This window comes from Pipistrellus hanaki, assembly GCF_964339955.1.
Source record: "Pipistrellus hanaki genome assembly, chromosome: 18".
NCBI classification, from domain to species: Eukaryota; Metazoa; Chordata; class Mammalia; order Chiroptera; family Vespertilionidae; genus Pipistrellus; species Pipistrellus hanaki.
The window spans coordinates 19,844,407-19,863,108 of NC_140520.1; the positions used below are offsets into that span (position 1 = coordinate 19,844,407).

At 49.6% G+C, this 18,702-nt stretch overlaps 1 protein-coding gene and 1 long non-coding RNA gene across 3 annotated transcripts; one reads left to right on the top strand and one right to left on the bottom strand.

Moving 5' to 3' along the window:
* Nucleotides 1-1,412: 1,412 nt before the first annotated feature.
* TOR3A (torsin family 3 member A) lies at nt 1,413-11,431 on the top strand. The gene is given in 8 exon segments (XM_084866964.1): nt 1,413-1,572; nt 1,575-1,661; nt 1,664-2,002; nt 2,810-2,923; nt 3,482-3,747; nt 5,100-5,278; nt 9,873-9,997; nt 10,721-11,431. Coding segments are annotated over 8 exon segments (1,506 nt in total). The 5' UTR covers nt 1,413-1,427; the 3' UTR covers nt 10,972-11,431.
* LOC311613273 lies at nt 5,288-11,316 on the bottom strand. Of its 2 annotated transcripts, none has more exons than XR_014793423.1 (3): nt 11,189-11,316; nt 7,815-9,826; nt 5,288-7,671 (listed from the first exon to the last, which is right to left on the bottom strand). It is a non-coding gene; the product is annotated as an uncharacterized lncRNA (long non-coding RNA). The 2 variants fall into 2 exon arrangements; XR_014793424.1 differs by lacking the exon at nt 5,288-7,671 and having other exon boundaries at nt 7,852-8,381; nt 8,985-9,826.
* Nucleotides 11,432-18,702: the final 7,271 nt, after the last annotated feature.

The following is an 18,702-nucleotide window of genomic DNA, read 5'->3' on the forward strand; positions in this document are numbered from 1 at the left end:
ACATCGACCAGCTGCCTCTTGCACACACCCCATTGGGGATGTGCCCACAACCAAGATACATGCCCTTTGACCGGAATCGAACCCGGATCCCCTCAGTCCGCAGGCCGACGCTCTATCCACTGAGCCAAACCGGTTTCGGCCATTCAGACTTGCTGTGTACCCATCCAGGGCCTCGTCCAGGGTGAGGCATATGTGATAATGAAAGATAACATATAATTGAATTAGCCCATTGATCTTCATAGCTTCTCTATAATCTGACTATATTATATTACCCCCATTTTATAGGTGAGAAAACTGAGGCACAGGTCAGTTAAGTAGCACCCAGGTCACATACAGAAAATGGTAGGGGCCAGCTAACCAGCATATTAGATTGCCATTCACACTCAAACAACATATACTGAATGAGTTAATGTTTTCAATTTCTGACTAAGGATAGCATGTTCCTTGTTAAGTTTCCCCTGAAGGATTCCATGAGCTGGACTGGACATAATATGGACTTGTGGACTGGGCACTGTTCTCTGGAAGGTTTGAGTTCAATTTTGACATCACTCTGAGTGGCTAAGATGTACAATATACTTAGATAACAGTACTCTGCAATCTGGCTCTCATATCCTAACCAAGGTATTTGCCTGATTTCTGAAATGAATGAATGAATGAATGAATTCAAAGAAAGAAACAATGAATCTGGTGAGCTGCTGAGGAAGGAGCAGAGACTGGGAGGAACAGGTGAATCAATTTGCTTGTGACGTTAGTGAGACATGGCGCTGGACTCACTGTACTGGCGGGAGAGTCCAACCTCAGAGCCACTGAGCCTATGACAGTAGCCAAGTCCCATGGACCCTATTAAGCAGCTTCTTAAGACAAGGTGGCTGTAGGCCAGGTACACAGTAAGTCAGGTGACAGAAAACTGCTTTAAGCTCTTCTGAGAGCTGACAACCTGGCAGGATGCCCGTGTTATGGGAAAGGAAGGCCCTCAGGTCTTTGGCCAGTGGTGTCAGAAGCCGCTTATGGTCCCAAGCGCTTAAAAATTGCCAACATAGCCACGAAAGTCTCACAGTGTTTCTTTTTAATGAGATCTGATTACATTGACATGAGACCTTATGATTTCCCCATGACTCTGGGAGTTTCCAAAACCCACATCTCCAGATGGGAGCCCACAGCTTCCCTTTGCTTGTGCTGCTGCCCAACTGAGGAAACCTGCCGGTGACGAGCTGCCAGGTTCCTTTCCCTTCCTTCTCCCTCTCAGGGCCTCCTCTCCAGGCAGCTGACGGTCCCGCCAAACCAGCCTCTGCCTCTGGGTGAGGGGGTGCCCCGCTTTCCTCTAACCGATTGGCAGAAAGCTGATCTGACACCGGCAGGGCACAGAGGGTGCGCATACGCGGTAGGCCTCCTGGGCCCCGGAGCTGCCTGAAAGTAATAGCAGGGTGATGACAGGGACCTTTCCACCTCACCCTGAAGCCACAACCAGCTCAGAACACACCGCTGCCGATGCCGCCCTGCGGCGGGCGGTGCTTGCTCTCAGCCTCCCCATGCCCTCTGGGCCCAGCTTAGGTTTCGGTTTGGGGCCCCGCCTCGCCCGGGTCACGTGGGGCTGCAGTTCCTGTGGCAACTCCAATCTCCAGCCGGCGACCTGGATTCAGCCGTGGACAGGAAGCTCGGGACTTGAGAAGCCGAGCGAGGCCGGGCGGAGCGGCGGGAGCTCGGCCGGACATGCCTCGCGGCCTGCGGAGCCAGCTCCCGCTCAGGGTCCTCCTCCTGCTGCTGCTGCTGCCGCCGCCGCCGCCCCTGGCGGGCGCCCTGGAGCTCCACGACCCGGCTGGGCCCGCAGAGGCGGCCGAAGAGCCCGGCTCAGGACCCGCCTGGCCGTCCTTCCCCTTCCGGGACCTGCGCAAGTGGGCGCGGGCGGCCGGCGCCCTCTCCAGACGGTACTGGGCGCTCTTCTGCTGCCGCGTGTGGCCCGAGACCTGCTCGCTGGACAAGGAGGCCCCCGCGGGGGTGCAGGGTAAGGCCCGGGGGTGAGACGTGCCCAGGCGCAACCTCAGGACCACCCTGCTGGCGCCTTAGCTGTGCTGCCCAGTCCCGGGAGGACCAGGAGGCCTCACCCCTGCCACCCTCATCCCAGGTACAGCCCTCTTAGAGGATGGGCCTGGCTGTCCTCTGTGGCTCCTGACTCCTCCAGACAGCTCACGCCTTGGACACACCCCAAGTCCCCTTTCCTCCTCTGTTGCTTAAGGAGGTGGAGCCTGGGCTAGGAGTCCCAACCTGAGTTCTAGTTCCCGTTCTGTCACTGTCATGGACCGGATGGTCTGATCTGTTAATAATTCTACATCTGGTAACAGTGCAGTAATGGTGCTCTACACCTCTTTTGTTAGGTCTAAGATTTCTAATTTCCAGCGTATGGTTTTTATTTTTGCCAATGCTGGGTATATTCAAATTGACATTTGGCAAAAGAATTTAGAGGCCTTTGGGTTTGGCTATGATCAGATTTGGAACCCAGAGCGAGTAGGAAGAATGATGATCACCGGCTTACTGTCCCCGACTAGATGGCCACTCCTTGCAGGCAGGGTCTGGGCTCCGGGCCACCCTGGCACAGTGCCTAGGGCATGTTTGTTGAGTCAACCGAGACTTTCCTGGAGCTGCATGAATAGCAAAGCTAGAGGTGTCCACTTGTGCCCAGGCACAGGGAGCCCCAGGGAAAAGTGTAGCGAGAGTGGCTCCGGAGGGCGGGCGAGGGACTGGAAGAACTGGGCAGGGAGGGCAGCTCCCTCTGGGCCCCCTGCTGTGTGTCTCACAGCCCCTCCTCTTCCAGGCTGGAGCCTTCCCCTATTGGGCCAGCAGTACCTGGATATCCTGACCACGTGGTACTGCAGCTTCCGGGATTGCTGTGACCATGGGGACTGCAGGGTCTCCAACAACTTCACAGGTTGGACCTTGCATACCTCTAAGGGGATAGAGATCTGTGGGAAGGGGAGGCGGTTCAGGGAAATGGCTAAGGTATAGGGAACCTTTTCTCATCCTTCCACAGCTGGCAGCACTCTCTCCTGTCCCCACTCCGCAGCCTCATGGCCGTGCGGAGGGAAAGCCTACCAGGAGACTTTGCACACCCTGTCCACAGGTGTTTGCTGAATTGTTAAAATGAATATAAAGTGAGGATGTTCCATGAAGTATGTAGGGAGTTCTGAAACTCCCAGGGGGAGCAACTGCGAGCATGGCGTGTGCGGTTCCTCCTCCAGACGGGGCTCTCCCAACCATTCTGAGGGCCTTCAGAGCGATGGATCATTCTCTCCCTAAGTTCAATGGCGACTTCTCAAACTCTTCAGAAAAGAGCCCTCGGGTCCCTTCTGCTGCCAGGTGTGCCCAGGGCTTGTTCTGAGGCCAAAGTGATCCCACCTCAGCGATGTTCACTCTCAGCTGTTGCCGCGCCTGGTGGGGACCGCACTTTGTGCACCTCTCATTGTGGCCTCCTCTCCCCTACCCCCAGGCCTGCAGTCGGACCTGAGTGTGCGGCTGCACGGCCAGCACTTGGCCCGGGAGCTGGTCCTGACCACAGTGAGGAGCTACTTGGAGCTGCCCCGGCCGGACAAGGCCCTGGCTCTGTCGTTCCACGGCTGGTCTGGCACAGGCAAGAACTTCGTGGCTCGGCTGCTGGCGGAGAACCTGTACCGGGAGGGGCTGAGGAGTGACTGTGTCAGGGTGTTCATCACTATGATGCACTTCCCTCACCCCAAGTACGTGGACCTGTACAAGGTGAGGCTGGCAGTGCAGTGCTGGGGCTGGAATGAGGCTTGAACGGCCCGAGGCGCAGCCCTCTGTGCTGGGGGATGGGCTCTCGAGAAGCCTGGTGTGCGGTTTGGGGGACAGGGTCCATTTCAGCAGAACCTGTAGCCCCCAGAAACGTCTACTCCACACAGAGGAGGCCCTGAGCACGTGGAGGACTGACAGGTTCCACACCACTTGTCCCGAGCTGTCTCCTTACCTGCCAGACACTGAGCTTAGAGTCCATGTGCTAATTTTCTGTGATGGTGGTGGAAGTTGCAGGAAATGCGGAACAGAGGAAGGCAAAAGCTTTATCGTGACCTCCCCACACAGACACAAGTAGTTAGCATTCGGTGTGCTTCCTGCAAGCCTTTCCTTATGCTGCTTGATGTCACCGCCATTAGAGTGGACAGAAAGTTGCATATCCTGTTTTTCAAAGAAGTCTATCATATAAGTGATTTCCCCCAAGTGGAGAGACAAAAAATGTCTTTGCTGCTCTGTTAGTTTGGTTTTCTCCCATTAGATGTAGTATTTAAAGTAAGCTGGACAATGTCTGTCTCTGGCTTTCCAGTCCAATACCTGGAACGCGATAACCTGGGAAGATGAGGTAGGCATTTGAGGAGCGATTGCCTGAGTCACTTGGCAGTTTCAGTGTGGCCTCAGAGGGCAGGGTAGGGTGAACTGTCCTAAGGGCAGGCAGCTGGTCAGCCAGGCCTTCCCAGAACAGCTTTGACTGTGGCTTCCTCACCATGAAAAATGACATGTACACACTCACACCTTGCACATATTACACACTCGGGTCACAGGGCACTGACGTCAGGATCCAGGAAGGCTACAGGCGACAGTGAGTATGGGCTCTGCTAAAACACCCCACCCTGGGGCAGAGCTGGCCCTGATCTGGTGAACCCCACAAAGCGGCATCTTTTCAAAAGATATTCTTGCCTGAATGGGAAGCCCCAGTTCCAAGTTGGCCAAGTAAACTCAGATAGGTCCTTCCCAGTGGGAGCTCTGCTCCCGGAAGTTCAAGTGGGACTGTGGCTGCCTCTGGCACTTGAGCTTGTCTCTACCTTTGACCCCTGTATTAGAGCCTGATTCCTATCCGTTGGGGAGGGTGAGTTGGCTCTTAGTTCCGAGACCTCTTCCTGGAGGGGAGGGAGCAGTGCCTGCTGACTGTTACCAAGAGCAGGCAGGCCCTCTCTCTCCCTCTCCCAGGCTAGCCCCACCTCCACCAGTAGAACCCAGCCCTAGGCAGTCCACTGCAGATGCTTCACCAGGGTACAAGGGCGCCTCACCAGGGCCCTGTGCCGCTAGGGGTCCCCAACTGCTCCCTGTGTTCTGTGCAGGAGCAGCTGACGGAACAGGTGAGGAAGACGCAGGAGCACTGCCACCAGACCCTGTTCATTTTTGATGAGGCTGAGAAGCTGCACCCAGGGCTGCTGGAGGCCCTCGGGCCACATCTGGAACGCCAGGTCCTGGAGAACCACAAGGCCGAGTCCCCTAGAACCATCTTCCTTTTTCTCAGGTGAGGCCTGAGGGAAAACGGGAGGGATGGCGAGGGGGGGAGAACCTCTGCCAGGTGCTGTGTGTGCTTCTGTGCTCTCCTAAGCTACAGACCCTCTTCACAGGGAAACCAATACAACTGTAGTCAAGAACATAGAAACCTAGCTGCTTGGGGTGTCAGCATAGCCTTTTCCAGAGCTGGGTCACATAGCACAAAACAGGAAAGGTCTATGCTACCAGGTGGGGAGCCTTAAGTCTCAGGCTCCTGCCCAGATTGTACCCCAGGACACTTCTGGACTGTGTGTGGTCCCCACGTCCCCCCAATGGCCAGCTAAGTACAAACTCACTCTGGGGACTTGTGTGGGGAAGAGCAGCTGCCTCTCATCTAGCCTCCCCCCTTGTTCTCAGGATGGTGGGATCCCTCACACCCCCGTCTGCACAATCCCACCAAGGACACAAGGGTTCGCTCTGCTCTACACCCTCACCAGCATTCACCTCCTCCTTTCGATACCAGGCATTTTAACAGGCATGAGGTGATGTCTTCACTGTGCACTTCCGTGATTAGTGATGTTGAACATCTTTTTGTGTACTCATTGGCCACTGGTATATCCTCTTTGGAAAAATATCTATTCAGATCCTTTGCCCATTTTTTAATCTGCTTGTTTGGGATGTGTATTTTTTTGCTAATGAGTTTTAAGTTCTCTATATATTTTGGATATTAATCCATCAAGTATATGGCTTACAAGTATTTCCTCCAATTCAGTAGGTTGCCTCTTCCTTTTATTCATTTCCTTTGTTGTAGTCCCACTTCCTTTTGTTTTTGGTGTAAAATCCAAAAAAATCATTGCCAAGACCATTATTAAGGATCTTACCACCTAAGTTTTCTGCTAGGAGTTTTAGAGCTTCACATCTTACATACAAGCACTTAATCCATTTTGAGGCCATTCTTGTGTGCGGTATAAGATGGTGGTTTAGTTTCATCTTTTTGCATGTGACTGTCAGTTTCTCCAGCACTATTTATTGAATAGATTGTCTCCCCCATTATTTATTCTTGGTTCCTTTGTCATATTCTGACCATATACACGTGGGTTTGAATTTTGTGTTCTAGTCCATGGGTTTGTTTTTATGCTGTTATCACACTGATTTGATTACTGTAACTTTGTAATATAGTTTGAAATGTAGCTCATACACTGGGAATTCCCCTCTTAGTAGAGCATTAGTTTTCAAGTCAGCAAATGAGTTCAAAATCAAGTACAAACTACCTTGGAAAATTCTTAATGTAGACCCAAAGGGTAGTTTTTACTAACTCCAACATGGTGTGTTCTCTACCCATCCTTGGAAAGTCTTTTTCTTCTCTGATCATGAGAAGTTGTTACTGGCTTGAAATTCAGGGAAAATGTGTTAAATGAGAAGTGCTCTGTGTCTCCCTATTTGCAAGCCCACCACACAGGACCTTTCCTGTTTTGTGCTACATGACCCAGGCTCTGGAAAAGGCTCTGCTGAAAACAGGCTTAGAAATCAACTTGTCCAATCTTCTTATTTTTATGGAGGCTCCAACTGGGAATGTACTGCCCAAGTCTGTTAAAGTCTGGGTCCCTGTTGGCCCAACTTGAATGCTTCACCAGCCGCTTCTCGCACTCTGTGGAAGACAAACCAGTTTGTTCCCTCCCCAGGCTAGTACATGCTTGCTAGGGAATTCTCCCCAGCTTTAGGGTGCATAAGGTTTGGAGAGAGTGAGGATGAGCTGTGGAGGGCAGATCCTTTTTGACTGTGGACCTACAACATGAGACCAGTTTAAACTGCTGTGATTTCGATGCATTGATAGCAAGTCCTTCCTGGCCTATAAGAAAGGCTTTTGGGATACTAACTGTAGTGCATTGTGGAGAGCAGGAGGCCGACCAAGGTGGTTTTAAGAGAAAAGCAGAAAGATCTGCTGATATGATTGGCTCTGTGTTATTGGCCACCTGAGGCAGCCTCACAGCTTTTCCACCTAAACCCTGTCAGGTGGGGGGAGTCCAGGGGACCCCCTGACCTGCTGCAGACATCAGTCCTTCCCCCATGGAAGGAGGCTGGTGACCAGCCCATGATTCTTTCTCACTTTTGTAGAAATCCTTTGACTCTGTGCACAGCTTCTCCTTCCTCTCACTTCACCTGAGCCACTTCTGCCTGTGGCTGCAGCTGACTGTTCCTCCGCAGGGGCTCGGCCCAGTTCCTGGCACCTGTGCCAGGCTCCCTACGGTGACCCTGCTGTATCTCTAACATGTTTGCCAGGGTAGTAGTTTGGTCTCTGTACCCCCTCACCAGCGACCCAGACGGGCCATGAATGGTGGAGGCAGGGTAGGGGAAAGGCGCCACCACCCAAGGGCCAGCAAGGTCACCACCCTTTAAACCTTGAAGGTTTTCAGTTATTTAACCCTTTGCACTCCGAACCATTCTGGACATTGGCTACCAGCTACTCGACGCTACTTTGCTCAATTCCCTGTAATCACTAATAAACTGCAATGTCCCCTGAGAGGGGACAGCGGAGTGCAAAGGGTTAGAGATGGGTAGGGAAAGACATGGATTTGAATGTTAAAGAACAGAACTTCAATAGAATAAATTTGAAGAGCTAATAGGCTTTATTAAGTGGTTCCTGAATCAGGTAGCAGCCCATTTAGTAAATAGAGATGCTCTGAGAAGCTGGACAACGGAAAGCTTTTTATAGGCAAAACTGGACAGGACATGAAAGCTGCTGGCAAAAGGTCCGTGGGTGATAGAAGAGGGCTGTGTGACAGATCAGCTCAGTGGTGTTGACTGGGGAAGTCTAGGCTTGGTGCCATGAGGCTTTCAGCACAGTGACTCTAGTTTTTCTCTTTAACGAGTTTCTGGGCTTGATTTCTAGAATGTGTGGTAAGAACTCCTCTAACTGAAAGAAAAGCACAGCTGATTCAAACTTCTAGTGTGAACAACTCATAGCAGTTTCATCCTGAAAATTTTCCTGAAGCTGCTGTTGGAGTTGAGGTGGTGGTTGAAAAGGACATGTGGGTGTGGAGGCCTAGACGGGGCCCGAACACTCACTGCCGCCACCTCTGCTGCAGGCAGGGCCTCGGAACTCCCAGGCCAGAGGGCCTGTCCACTTCTCACTGCTGGGAAATAAGGAGGGACATTAATGGCTGTTTTCTTTTCCTGATAACAGTGCAGAGAGGAGAAAGAAAGGACTTGTACCCCAGGGAAGAAGCCAATGCACGTATGTTGACTGTAGAGCCTAAGGAGGGTATCTTAAATTGTCTAGTAAGATTCAGAGATTAGCGTGCCGAAAAGGCCTTTGGGCTCGTGAGATTACATGTCCTCCCCCAGAGCCAGGGCTAGCCTCTAGAGGTGCCCTGGGAGGATGAGGAAGGCAACCTCTGTCTAAAGGTGGGTGCCGGTGCAGCAGCTCCTAAGGATTAGGGGTGAACAGAAAAGGCGCCAGGTTATGTTGTGGTGAGTGAGATGGTGGCTGCAGGACAAAACAAATTCAGAAGAGAAGTGGAGACAACGGTGCAGACAGAAATACCCCCTGAGCAGGTGCTATGTGCTGTACACGGTGGTCACATAAATAGGCTAAGCTCCTGCTCTCCATAAGCTTAGTGTCAGGTGGAGGGTTCTGGGAGGAAGGGGGAAGCCACTGGAATCTGTGCTGCTGAGTGAGCGAGTCCCACACATGCCCCGTCTTGCCCTTGATGGGGCAATCTGCGCGCAGGTCTTACCTCAGCTGATGCAAGTGTGGCCACTTGCGCGTGCAGAGATGACCTCCCGGGCAGGCCGTGGAGCAGAAGCTTCCCTACTTGTGCAACGGGACAGAGACTCCCCTTGCTGCTGCCAGGCTCCAGCTGGGCACTGGGTCACTTGGCTAGATGGTCAGCTTACCTGCTAGGCAGGGAGAGAACCAGTCAGCTGCTTCTGTGCCCCGGAGCCTGGCACACGGGCCGCACTCGGACAGACACTTGAGCTGATGTACCTGGGGAAAGGGAGCCTGGTTTAGGAGCTGCAGAGTCCGAGGAGAGGGGAGAGAAGGAAGCAGCACTGCCAACTCCAGGTGTCCCTCCCCATTCCCAGTATCCCAGTGGTGGCACTAAGATTCCTTCTCACCCTTTTTCTCCTTCATATCTCCAACCCAGTCCTCTTTCCTGTGCTTCAGACCTGAAATTCTAGTTGCCTAATATCATAGGCACATGTCTCCACCTTCTACAGTACACTTCTGTTAGGATGAGGCAGCTCAAGGCAAACAGGCCTTTTCTTTTATGACCTTTCTCTCTCTCAGCCTTCAGTCACGGGCCCCTCTGAGTTGTGCCTCCTAAACTTGCCCTCCCTCTGGAGTTGTCTCCTACATTAGCCTTTGCCACTGTCCTGGAATCACATACACATGGAAGTCAGCGGAGAGAACCACAGCACCCACCTCTGGGCTCCCGGCACCCCCTGCCTCAGTGTTTGTCAAAAGGGAGCAAGGCAGGACCATGTCTCTCTGTAGTGACATCTCCTGGCGGAGCCCCGACCTCAGCTCCCATTCTTCGCGTGCAGTGGCCTCAGGGGCAAGTCTTCCACCTAAAACCTAAGCATAAAGATGAAATCGGTTAACAGGCTTCTGTCTCTTTCAGTAACCTTGGAGGCAATGTCATCAATGAGGTGGTCCTGGGTCTGCTGAAGGCTGGATGGTCCCGGGAAGATATCACGATGGAACACTTGGAGTCCGGCCTCCAGGCTGAGATTGTGGCGTCCACAGGTACCTGACTCGCGGGTTCGAATGTGTGCTTTTGAGGCCCCACAGGGCACTCAGGACCACAGGACACACCCTGTGATCATCTCCTCAGCTTCAGGGAGGCACAAGAAAGCTGAACTCCTTTTCTGAAAAGGCTTTGAGAGCAGTTTGCCCTGGAGATGCCGCAGTGGCCTGTGGACCCTGGGGCTAGGCCTCCAGTCAGAGGGAAGGGTCACTCTTTCTAGAGCAGATGGTGCCTGATACTCGGCCCTCCTGGAGTGGCCCCGAGAGCAAACCTTGCCCAGGCCTTAGGGTCAGGACACCTCTCACTCCAGTTGGGTCCAGATCGCCATGTTTAAGGTGACCAGACGTCCCGCTTTTGGCGGGACAGTCCTGATTTTTAACAATTAAAACAGTCTGCCAAAACCAGTTTGGCTCAGTGGATAGAGCATCGGTCTGCAGACTGAAAGGTCCCAGGTTCGATTCCAGTCAAGGGCATGTACATTGGTTGTGGGCACATCTCCGGTAGGGGGTGTGCAGGAGGCAGCTGGTCGATGATTCTCTCATCAATGTTTCTAGCTCTCTATCCCTCTCCCTTCCTCTCTGTGAAAAATCAATAAAATGTTTTTTTTTAAAAATTAAAATAGTCCGATAAGGGGACTGCTTTAAAATGCTGCCAGACTTGGGACAAATTGTTAAAAAGCGGGACGTCTGGTCACCTTAATGTCACTGTGGTCTTAATTTCAGACAGTGGCTTTGGCCACAGCCGCCTGGTGAAGGAGAACTTGATTGACTTCTTTGTCCCCTTCCTGCCGCTGGAGCACCGCCACGTGAGGCTGTGTGCACGGGATGCTTTCCTGAGCCAGGAGCTCCCGTATACAGAAGAGGCTCTGGACGAAATTGCCAAGATGATGGTGTATGTCCCCAAAGAGGAACAACTCTTTTCTTCCCAGGGATGCAAATCTGTTTCCCAGAGAATTAACTATTTCCTGCCTTGAGAGCAAGATGAAGACCTGAAGCTGCCTAACAGGACCCTGGGGTCGGCAGACGCCCGCACTCACTGACACAGTGGTGTGTGAAAGGAAGGCCTTCGATCAGAAGCCAGAGCCACATTCCAAAGCGTGGGCCGAAACACATCCCAGTGGCTTCGTAGCCTTGGGTGTGGGACCTGAGGCTGCAGGATTCTCCGTGACACGAAGGGAAAAAAGTTCTTACCGTGGCAGGTGGGGCGCTTTCACATTGTTGCTCTCAGAGGGAAGCTGAGCAGCTTGTACCTGTGACCACAGCAGGGAAGAGCCTCGGGCTGGAAAATAAAGGTACATAGAATAGAATAATGTTTTAAAAATACATCGGTATAGGCTGAAATTTGTTCTGCAGGTTAAAAAAATTTTATTTAAAGTTAAGGGCCTTGACATCACTGTGCCATATGTAAAAATTAAAATTTTCTATTTTTCTAAATCCTTCAGCCTAATTTCTTAATGGGACCTAGTAATCCTGTTCCCTCAGCCGATGCCGGGGGACGGGGTGGGGACTCACCAAGCTGACACCAGGTGTCTGTTCTGCCGGTTTACTTCAACTTCGTACTGAAAAGGCTTCCTTCATATGCTCTTACATAAGAAAAGGATGTCACTCCCATGCTCCCAGCTTTGCAAAGTCGTTTTTGAGGACTGAATGGCCACGTGTACGCTGTGCCCTAGACACTGACTAGTGCTCACATTCCTCCCACACCCACTTCTGAATTACACACGGGTCACTGTCACCACCTCACCTGTCTGTCGCCTCTGAGTTAGAGCCTCACCGAGCAGGGTGAAGTGGCAGACTGGGGACACTTCGTAGTCCTCACTCCCTCACTGCCTCCTGGTTAGGGAGTGCCGAGCCCCCGCAGGTCCCCAGGAAACACTCGTGGGCCAAAGTAAACGGCCTAACAGCACCGGTTCGATGGGGGCCGGTGTTGTCACTGTCTCGGGCTAGAGCATCTGGGGAGGGAGGAGCAGGCCACCCGATCCTCTCATACCCAGCTCTAAACTGCAGCACACATTAAGAGGTGCATTCTGTAGCTTCAGGTTTGAGTCACAGCGGGCACCCGTCAGCACTGGCCAGCCATGTCTGATGTTGTGACTATAAGTCTAAACCTCTTCCAGCCCGGGAACAAGACAAACAGTGAAGTCAGTGGTTCGAACACTTGCCTTGCGCCACCTTCCACTGGGCGATGACAGGAAAGCTGTTAATCCCGGTATAATCCGGTTTCCACTTCTGTGAAAGTGAGCACAACTGTACTTACCTCACAGGGATGCTGTGAGGATTAAACTGGTTAATACTGATCAAGTGCTCGGGTAACAGAACAATAAAAACGTGGTAAAACTGCTGTCAGTTTTGACACCGCTCCAAGCCATGGCTGCCCTTGTCCATTCTAGTTCTTGGAGCCTGGCTAGGTAACCAACGTCTGAGAACTTACCATGTGCTGGGCCCTGTGCTAAGCGCTGGACAACCATCATCTTGACCACGATGACTGAGGGACCAATTCCTTTGCTGTTGAATAAAAGACACCTGGACTCCGAGGGGTGAGATGTCTTTGGAAAGTCAGAGCTCTAGCCAGGAGGGGGGCGTTCGAGCCAGGCAATCCGACTTCAGCTCCTGTGCTTTAAGGACTTGTTTCTAAAACAATTTCCATATTTCCTCAGCAAATGCCACAGCCTCAGTTGTGGAAATGAAAGTTCTCCAACCAAAGCAGATGGGAGAAAAGGACGGCAGGTGGAGTGAGAGGGTTACAAGCTGATGTTTAACAGCCACTAATGACCTCACAGGGCACCACCTGAGTACTTCCTACTCTGGTAATGAAAACATGACGTCTAAAAGCAATGGCTCATTTTTAAACGCTTTAAGATCAAGTCAAACAAGAATAGAACGTTCCCTGTGAGGGTCTACACTTACTCTCTTCATGCTGCTTGGGCTCAAAACACTTTTAGAACTTATTTGTAGTTGTCCTCAAAATGGACTTGGAAAGAACTACATCTCATTATTACAGTCACCTCACATGGGACGGACAGACAAGACACACATACACACTTACCCACCTGATGTACCAGCTGGACTCCAGACGTTGCCTTTGGCCGTTTTCAAAAACGGAATCATCAAAGGAGAAGTGTTCACCCCTACAGAGGACATTCTACAGAATGCACCGGAGGGATGATTGCCAAACCCAGCTTCTTGACCTTACAGACATTACCCACAAATTCTGCTCAGATTCCCTGCCAGTTAAAATGATGGGAGAAACACTCCAATCAAAAGCCTTCTTTGCCAATAAAATATTGCAACCTTTATTTAAAATAAAACACAAGTTGGCAAGCCTTGTGAGACAACAGGCAGACAGCATTCCCCTTTGCAGGGCCTCCTTTATTTACATCAAGTTTAACACTGTTAGCAGTTCACAGTCAGACAACAGGGTGAGAGAATTAAATTAGAAAACAAAACACCTGAAAATATATTACAATAACAAGAGCAAACACCTGACAACACCGCAGTGTGACCATGACTGATGTGTTTTCAGTTAAATCCCGAGTTGTCTCACTGTGTCCCCTTGGCAACGCGCACAGGGCCAGGCCCACCAGACCTCCCCCTCTGCGCACCCACCACATGCACCTGCAGAGCGTGACCTTTGGTATAAACGTTGAATAAGTTTTGAAGAATCTGAAGCCTATGTTTTAGGACAAAATTCTCTAATTGGTTTTTGCCAAGTGAACATAAAACTGGGTTCCTCCACTGACAGTCATAGAATCAAACTGCAGAGAAGGAAGAGTATGGGGCACACCCAGGAGACCGGCTCTGAGCACAGACAACAGCTCAGGCAGCCTGTTCTCCGCAGACACACCACCAGGGCACAGCCTCTGCTCACACCGAGAGTGATCCCATTTCCTCCCTCTATTACCCCCCTTCATAGTGAGCACGGCAACAGTGTATGCACGAAGCGTGGGCATGGCATGTTCTCTATACAGACCCGAGATAAGGTTTTCAAACATACGTCCTAAATAGCTATGAGTACCTCAGTGTCCTTTCCAGCTTCTGAATACTGCTTTCTCTGACGGGCAATTAGCCTAATCAAGCTGACTTCTCCAGATCTCTGAAAATTTCTCTCCTAAAGGAGTTCCAAAAACAGGGGCCATCGTGTGAAATAGCTTTTCAAAATGAAGGAAATCCAGGCCTCACCTACCAGAAGCATCTCTGCCTCTGGGCATTGCTGCCGCTCTGCACACAGGCCGAAGGTATCTGAATCACACAGAATAGGGGCTGACCGCCTAAAGCAACGCCACTCTTGCAGGATCTCCCGAATCCAGAACACGCTGATTTGGCATACCTGTGTTATTGTTGTAACTGCTGAAATTAACTATCCTTACATATGCTTATTTTATTAACCAGAAGTCCCATTCTGCAACTAACGTTTATGGTGCTTAAACACATGATTTAATACCATCTTAAGACTCAGAAGCAAATCTATACAAGCTCCAACCATACATACTATATTTCCTTTAAGTCTGCCAGCACCTGACAGTTCATTTCCACTGTATCCGAAAAATTAACTGGAATGCTCCAAGCCCTCAAGCCCTGTGTGTACAGCTCAGAAGTATGAGTGACATGTAGGACCCAGAAACTGGCTTTCAGTACAACGATGAACAAAGAAAGGACACAAGAGAGAGGTACAAGGTGTGGTCTGAGGACAGTATTGGTCTAGCCCAGTGGTCGGCAAATTGTGGCTCTAGAGCCGAAATTTGCCGCTCTGTTGACTAATGAGTTTGCCGACCACTGGGATAGGGGCTTAATCACAAAAAAACAACAGCTTGAAATTATTGGAACCGAGAGTCTAGGTCAGTGGTTAGCAAACTCAGTCAACAGAGCGGCAAACCGAGCTCGCGAGCACATGCGGCTCTTGAGCCCCGGTTTGCTGACCAGTGGTCTAGCCTTTCAACTTACAGGAGCTATCCTTTCCGCACAGCCGGCCCGGCCAGGCGTGACTGCAGGAGGGACTAGAAATTCAATAAATCCAGAAGCTTTTTCTTAGCAATATACTTTTTAAATTGATAGTTTTATATGGCCCTCGAATGATGTTACAAATACCCAAATAGCCCTTGGCAGAAAAAAGGTTCCCCACCCCTGATTTAGAGGGTCTGCAGATTTGGAGATCTGCTCACACACCACCTGTGACCACGGGTTAACAGGGCCTTGCTACTGGGTCAGCAATGAGGAGGTTAAAGGATATACTTTTCTAGGAGAGGTGGACAATTTCAAATGTATAACTGTATATGGGAGCAAAGAAGCGAGTGCACCTGGAGGGAGGGCAGGGTGCAGTTAGGGCATCCTTCCCCCGTCCACCAGCAGGACGGAGAGAAGAGCAGTGGTCTGCCAACATCAGTGGCCCTTGTGAGGAGAACTTCCAAATGGGGACGCTCCCTGACCAGGGCTCGGAGCCACTGCACCCATCATGTTCATGTCTACCAGTTCAATAACGTTACAACCTCAACCGGGATGGCACGTCTTTTCCTCTGCAAAACACACAAACCCATCCTTGATCTCCACCACTCGCAGCTGCCCAGGCCTCCTCCCCAGGGGAGAAGCATGGGGTGTTCCACCCTGCCTGACAATCACAGGGTGAAGCCTTCCCGTTTCCTGTTCTTTGGAAACAGGACACGTTCTCTCAAGATATAACGTGCACCTCGGGGGGGTGGCATGAAAGGCGGCAGGACCAGAGCGGAAGCTCATCATTTTGGACATTGCAGTAAACTCCACAGAAGACAGTCACTGAGCAGCCCTGCAATCACCGTGCTTCCCCGGTAACACAGGAGACCGGGAGGGCAGTGGAAGCCCACGGTGACAGAGCAGGGAACGGTAGCTGTTATGCCAGGCACTATTCACCTGCCCGAAAAAGCAAGCCTGACATTAGATTTTTTTTTTTACAGTCTGGGAGTTGGAAAACTGAAACTCTACCCCAAAGATACAGATATCCGTTAACAGTAGGACACGTTTTAGAACCAGCCCCAGGCCTTCCTCTGTGACCAGGCTGTGGCTAACAGCAACTTCCCGGGATTGTCAGGTGCCCTTAGGGCTGCCTTTCTCTCTCTCTCTCTCTCTCTCTCTCTCTCTCTCTCTCTCTCTCTCTCTCTCTCTCTCTCTCGCTCCCACAGATCTCAAACTGAATCAGGGATTTACAAAAGAACCGAGCTACTGGCTTGACAGAAGCTAAGACAGAGATCTAGACAGCTGGGGTCTGTTAAATACATTAGAAGAAACTTATGTCTAGAGACCCACCTACCTAGAACGTAAAGAGGACTGGTCATACAGGCTAAGGGTAGAGAGATGGATCCCAAATTAATGGAAGCAAGATGCTGAAACCCCAAAGTCATCAAGAACAAACCTGCAGACAACGCCGTCAGCCCAACGTGAGTCCCTGTGGAAGCAGAGCCTGAGAGGAGTGATGCCATCAGTAGCAAACAAGGAAGGGAATATAGGAGACAGTGCAGCTGTCACTCAAAGTGGCCACCAATGCAATTTCCTCTTTTACAGTATTTTATAATCTAACAGGTGAGTTACGTTCAGCTACTCTTCTTAGAAAAAAATAAACATGGATTATGCATGTCACACTCATTTATAACTGACAGGAAATCCTAAAACGCTCTGGTTCTACAGCCATCCAATCTCCTCTCCCACCCTTTGCCCCGCAGAAAACAACAACAAAAAACCCCACACAGGACACAGGTTAAAAAAGACACTGTCAACATCAACTGGCAATGTGCCTGCTGCCGCCACGTTTGGGATGCCAGAGGAGTGCACACGTAGTGACAAATGTTCACAACAGCAGGGCCCCATAGTCAGTCAGAGAGCCTGGAAGAGCTTCTGCGTTGTGAGTGAGTGCCCGGTGTTACTTTCTAATGATTATCATTAGACCAGAAGGTTGGTCCCCAGTTTTCTGAAGTTATTCAATATTGAGCTACAATTTCAGTAAAAGACTTACTATGCCTGCACACAGTCATTTAGCAGTTCCGTATTTATAAATGTCGTAAGTTACAGAGGACCTGCGTTTTCAGGTCCCACAAGGTAGAAAGCCTGTAAGTCGATCAGCATGTAACCAACTGCTTTAACTTTTGAATAGACCTTAATAATATGACCTTATAGTTATATTAGATTTGATACTTTTTCCTCAAAGTGCTTTCGTATACATTATTTCAGTCATCAAAATGGCACAGAATAATAAACTTTTATGTTGTTATTTTCTTAAGAAAGAGGAATGTAGGACTAGGTTTTTTTAAACTTAAGTTGGTATTTCTTTATTACAAAGTGCAGATTGCTGTGCTGCTGAGGTCTGTCCCAAAGAATGACTCCATACCGATTTTGAATTCCTGACTTCTGAAGATTGCCTGCTTTGCTAGTATTGCCATTATTCAACATTCAAGCCCCTGAAGGTCAGAGGGTGCCAGGAGCATGTGCTTTCGAGAGTGTGCAGCGCTGTGCAGACTGATTGTCTATCTGAGCCACTTTCTCTGCAGTGTCTCACAAGGCAGCAGGAATGGCGGGGGACCCCACAACCAGAAAGTTGAGAGGGTGAGCTCTGCCACTAATTAACTACCTTCTCTTCCTATCTTAAGCTCTAAAGAAAAAGGTGGGATGCTGATAAGTGTTCAGACAGCTTGGGTGTCGGAAACACCTGGCAGGGTTCTTATAAAACACTCTGGCTGAGACCTCACCCCACTGGAAATTCTCATCAATCATCAGATTTTATTTTGTTTTTAAACGCAGAAGGTTTTGTTGCACATTCCTAAGATTCGCTGGACCAAGTTTATCAATCATAATAGTGGTCATTAACATTTATGGAGTGCTCATTATGTGCCAGGCAGGAAAGCTAGTTTCTTACAAATATTATCATTTAATCCTTATGACAACCTGAGGTAGTTACTATTATTATCCCGGTTTTCCAATGAGGAAGGATTAAATGACTAAGGCTCAGCGCGATTAAATGACTTGCCTTCTGGACTGGCTTTAGAGTCTGAGCTCTTAATCACTGTCTATACTGTATCCTCAACTCAAAAGCTCCATGACGTTACTTAAATAAATATGGGCTATGACTTAGCAGAGCATATTTCATTAACCGGGCACTATTTTATTAGCCAACTTTCAATTGAATTGTAAGAAAATTCTAATTTAAACCCCAAAATGCAGCTGAGCAAGTGGCTCCACGTATAGACCTCAATGTGCAGAGGTCATCTGGAAAAACACTGAAAGAACTTCTTAGGGCCATTTTTTTTAAGGCTGTATCTCTGAAAATTACAATGGCAGTCAATAGAAAATACACACATTTTAATTTTACACAAAGCCTTTTAAGAAAATACTTAATGTAAAGATGTATTCTACACAAAATATTGTATTTTAAGGTAGGAAATCTAAACTGAAATTGTATTATATGTATATGAAGGGATTCAAATTGTCATAGCCCAAAGGAGTGTGTGTATGTATATGTGTGTGTGATTATATATATATATATATATATATATATATATATATATATATATAATGTATGTATATATATATAGGGTCGGCAGCTAAGTAATTGCGGGTTTCACACATATATGGCTTCAGTTGAATTTTTAGGTTTGCAGACGTAGTACAAATGTAAAACACATTTTGTTATTTGATAGTTGGCTATTCAGCTGTTAATCAGTAAAAAAAGTTTTTTGATCTGTTTTGTA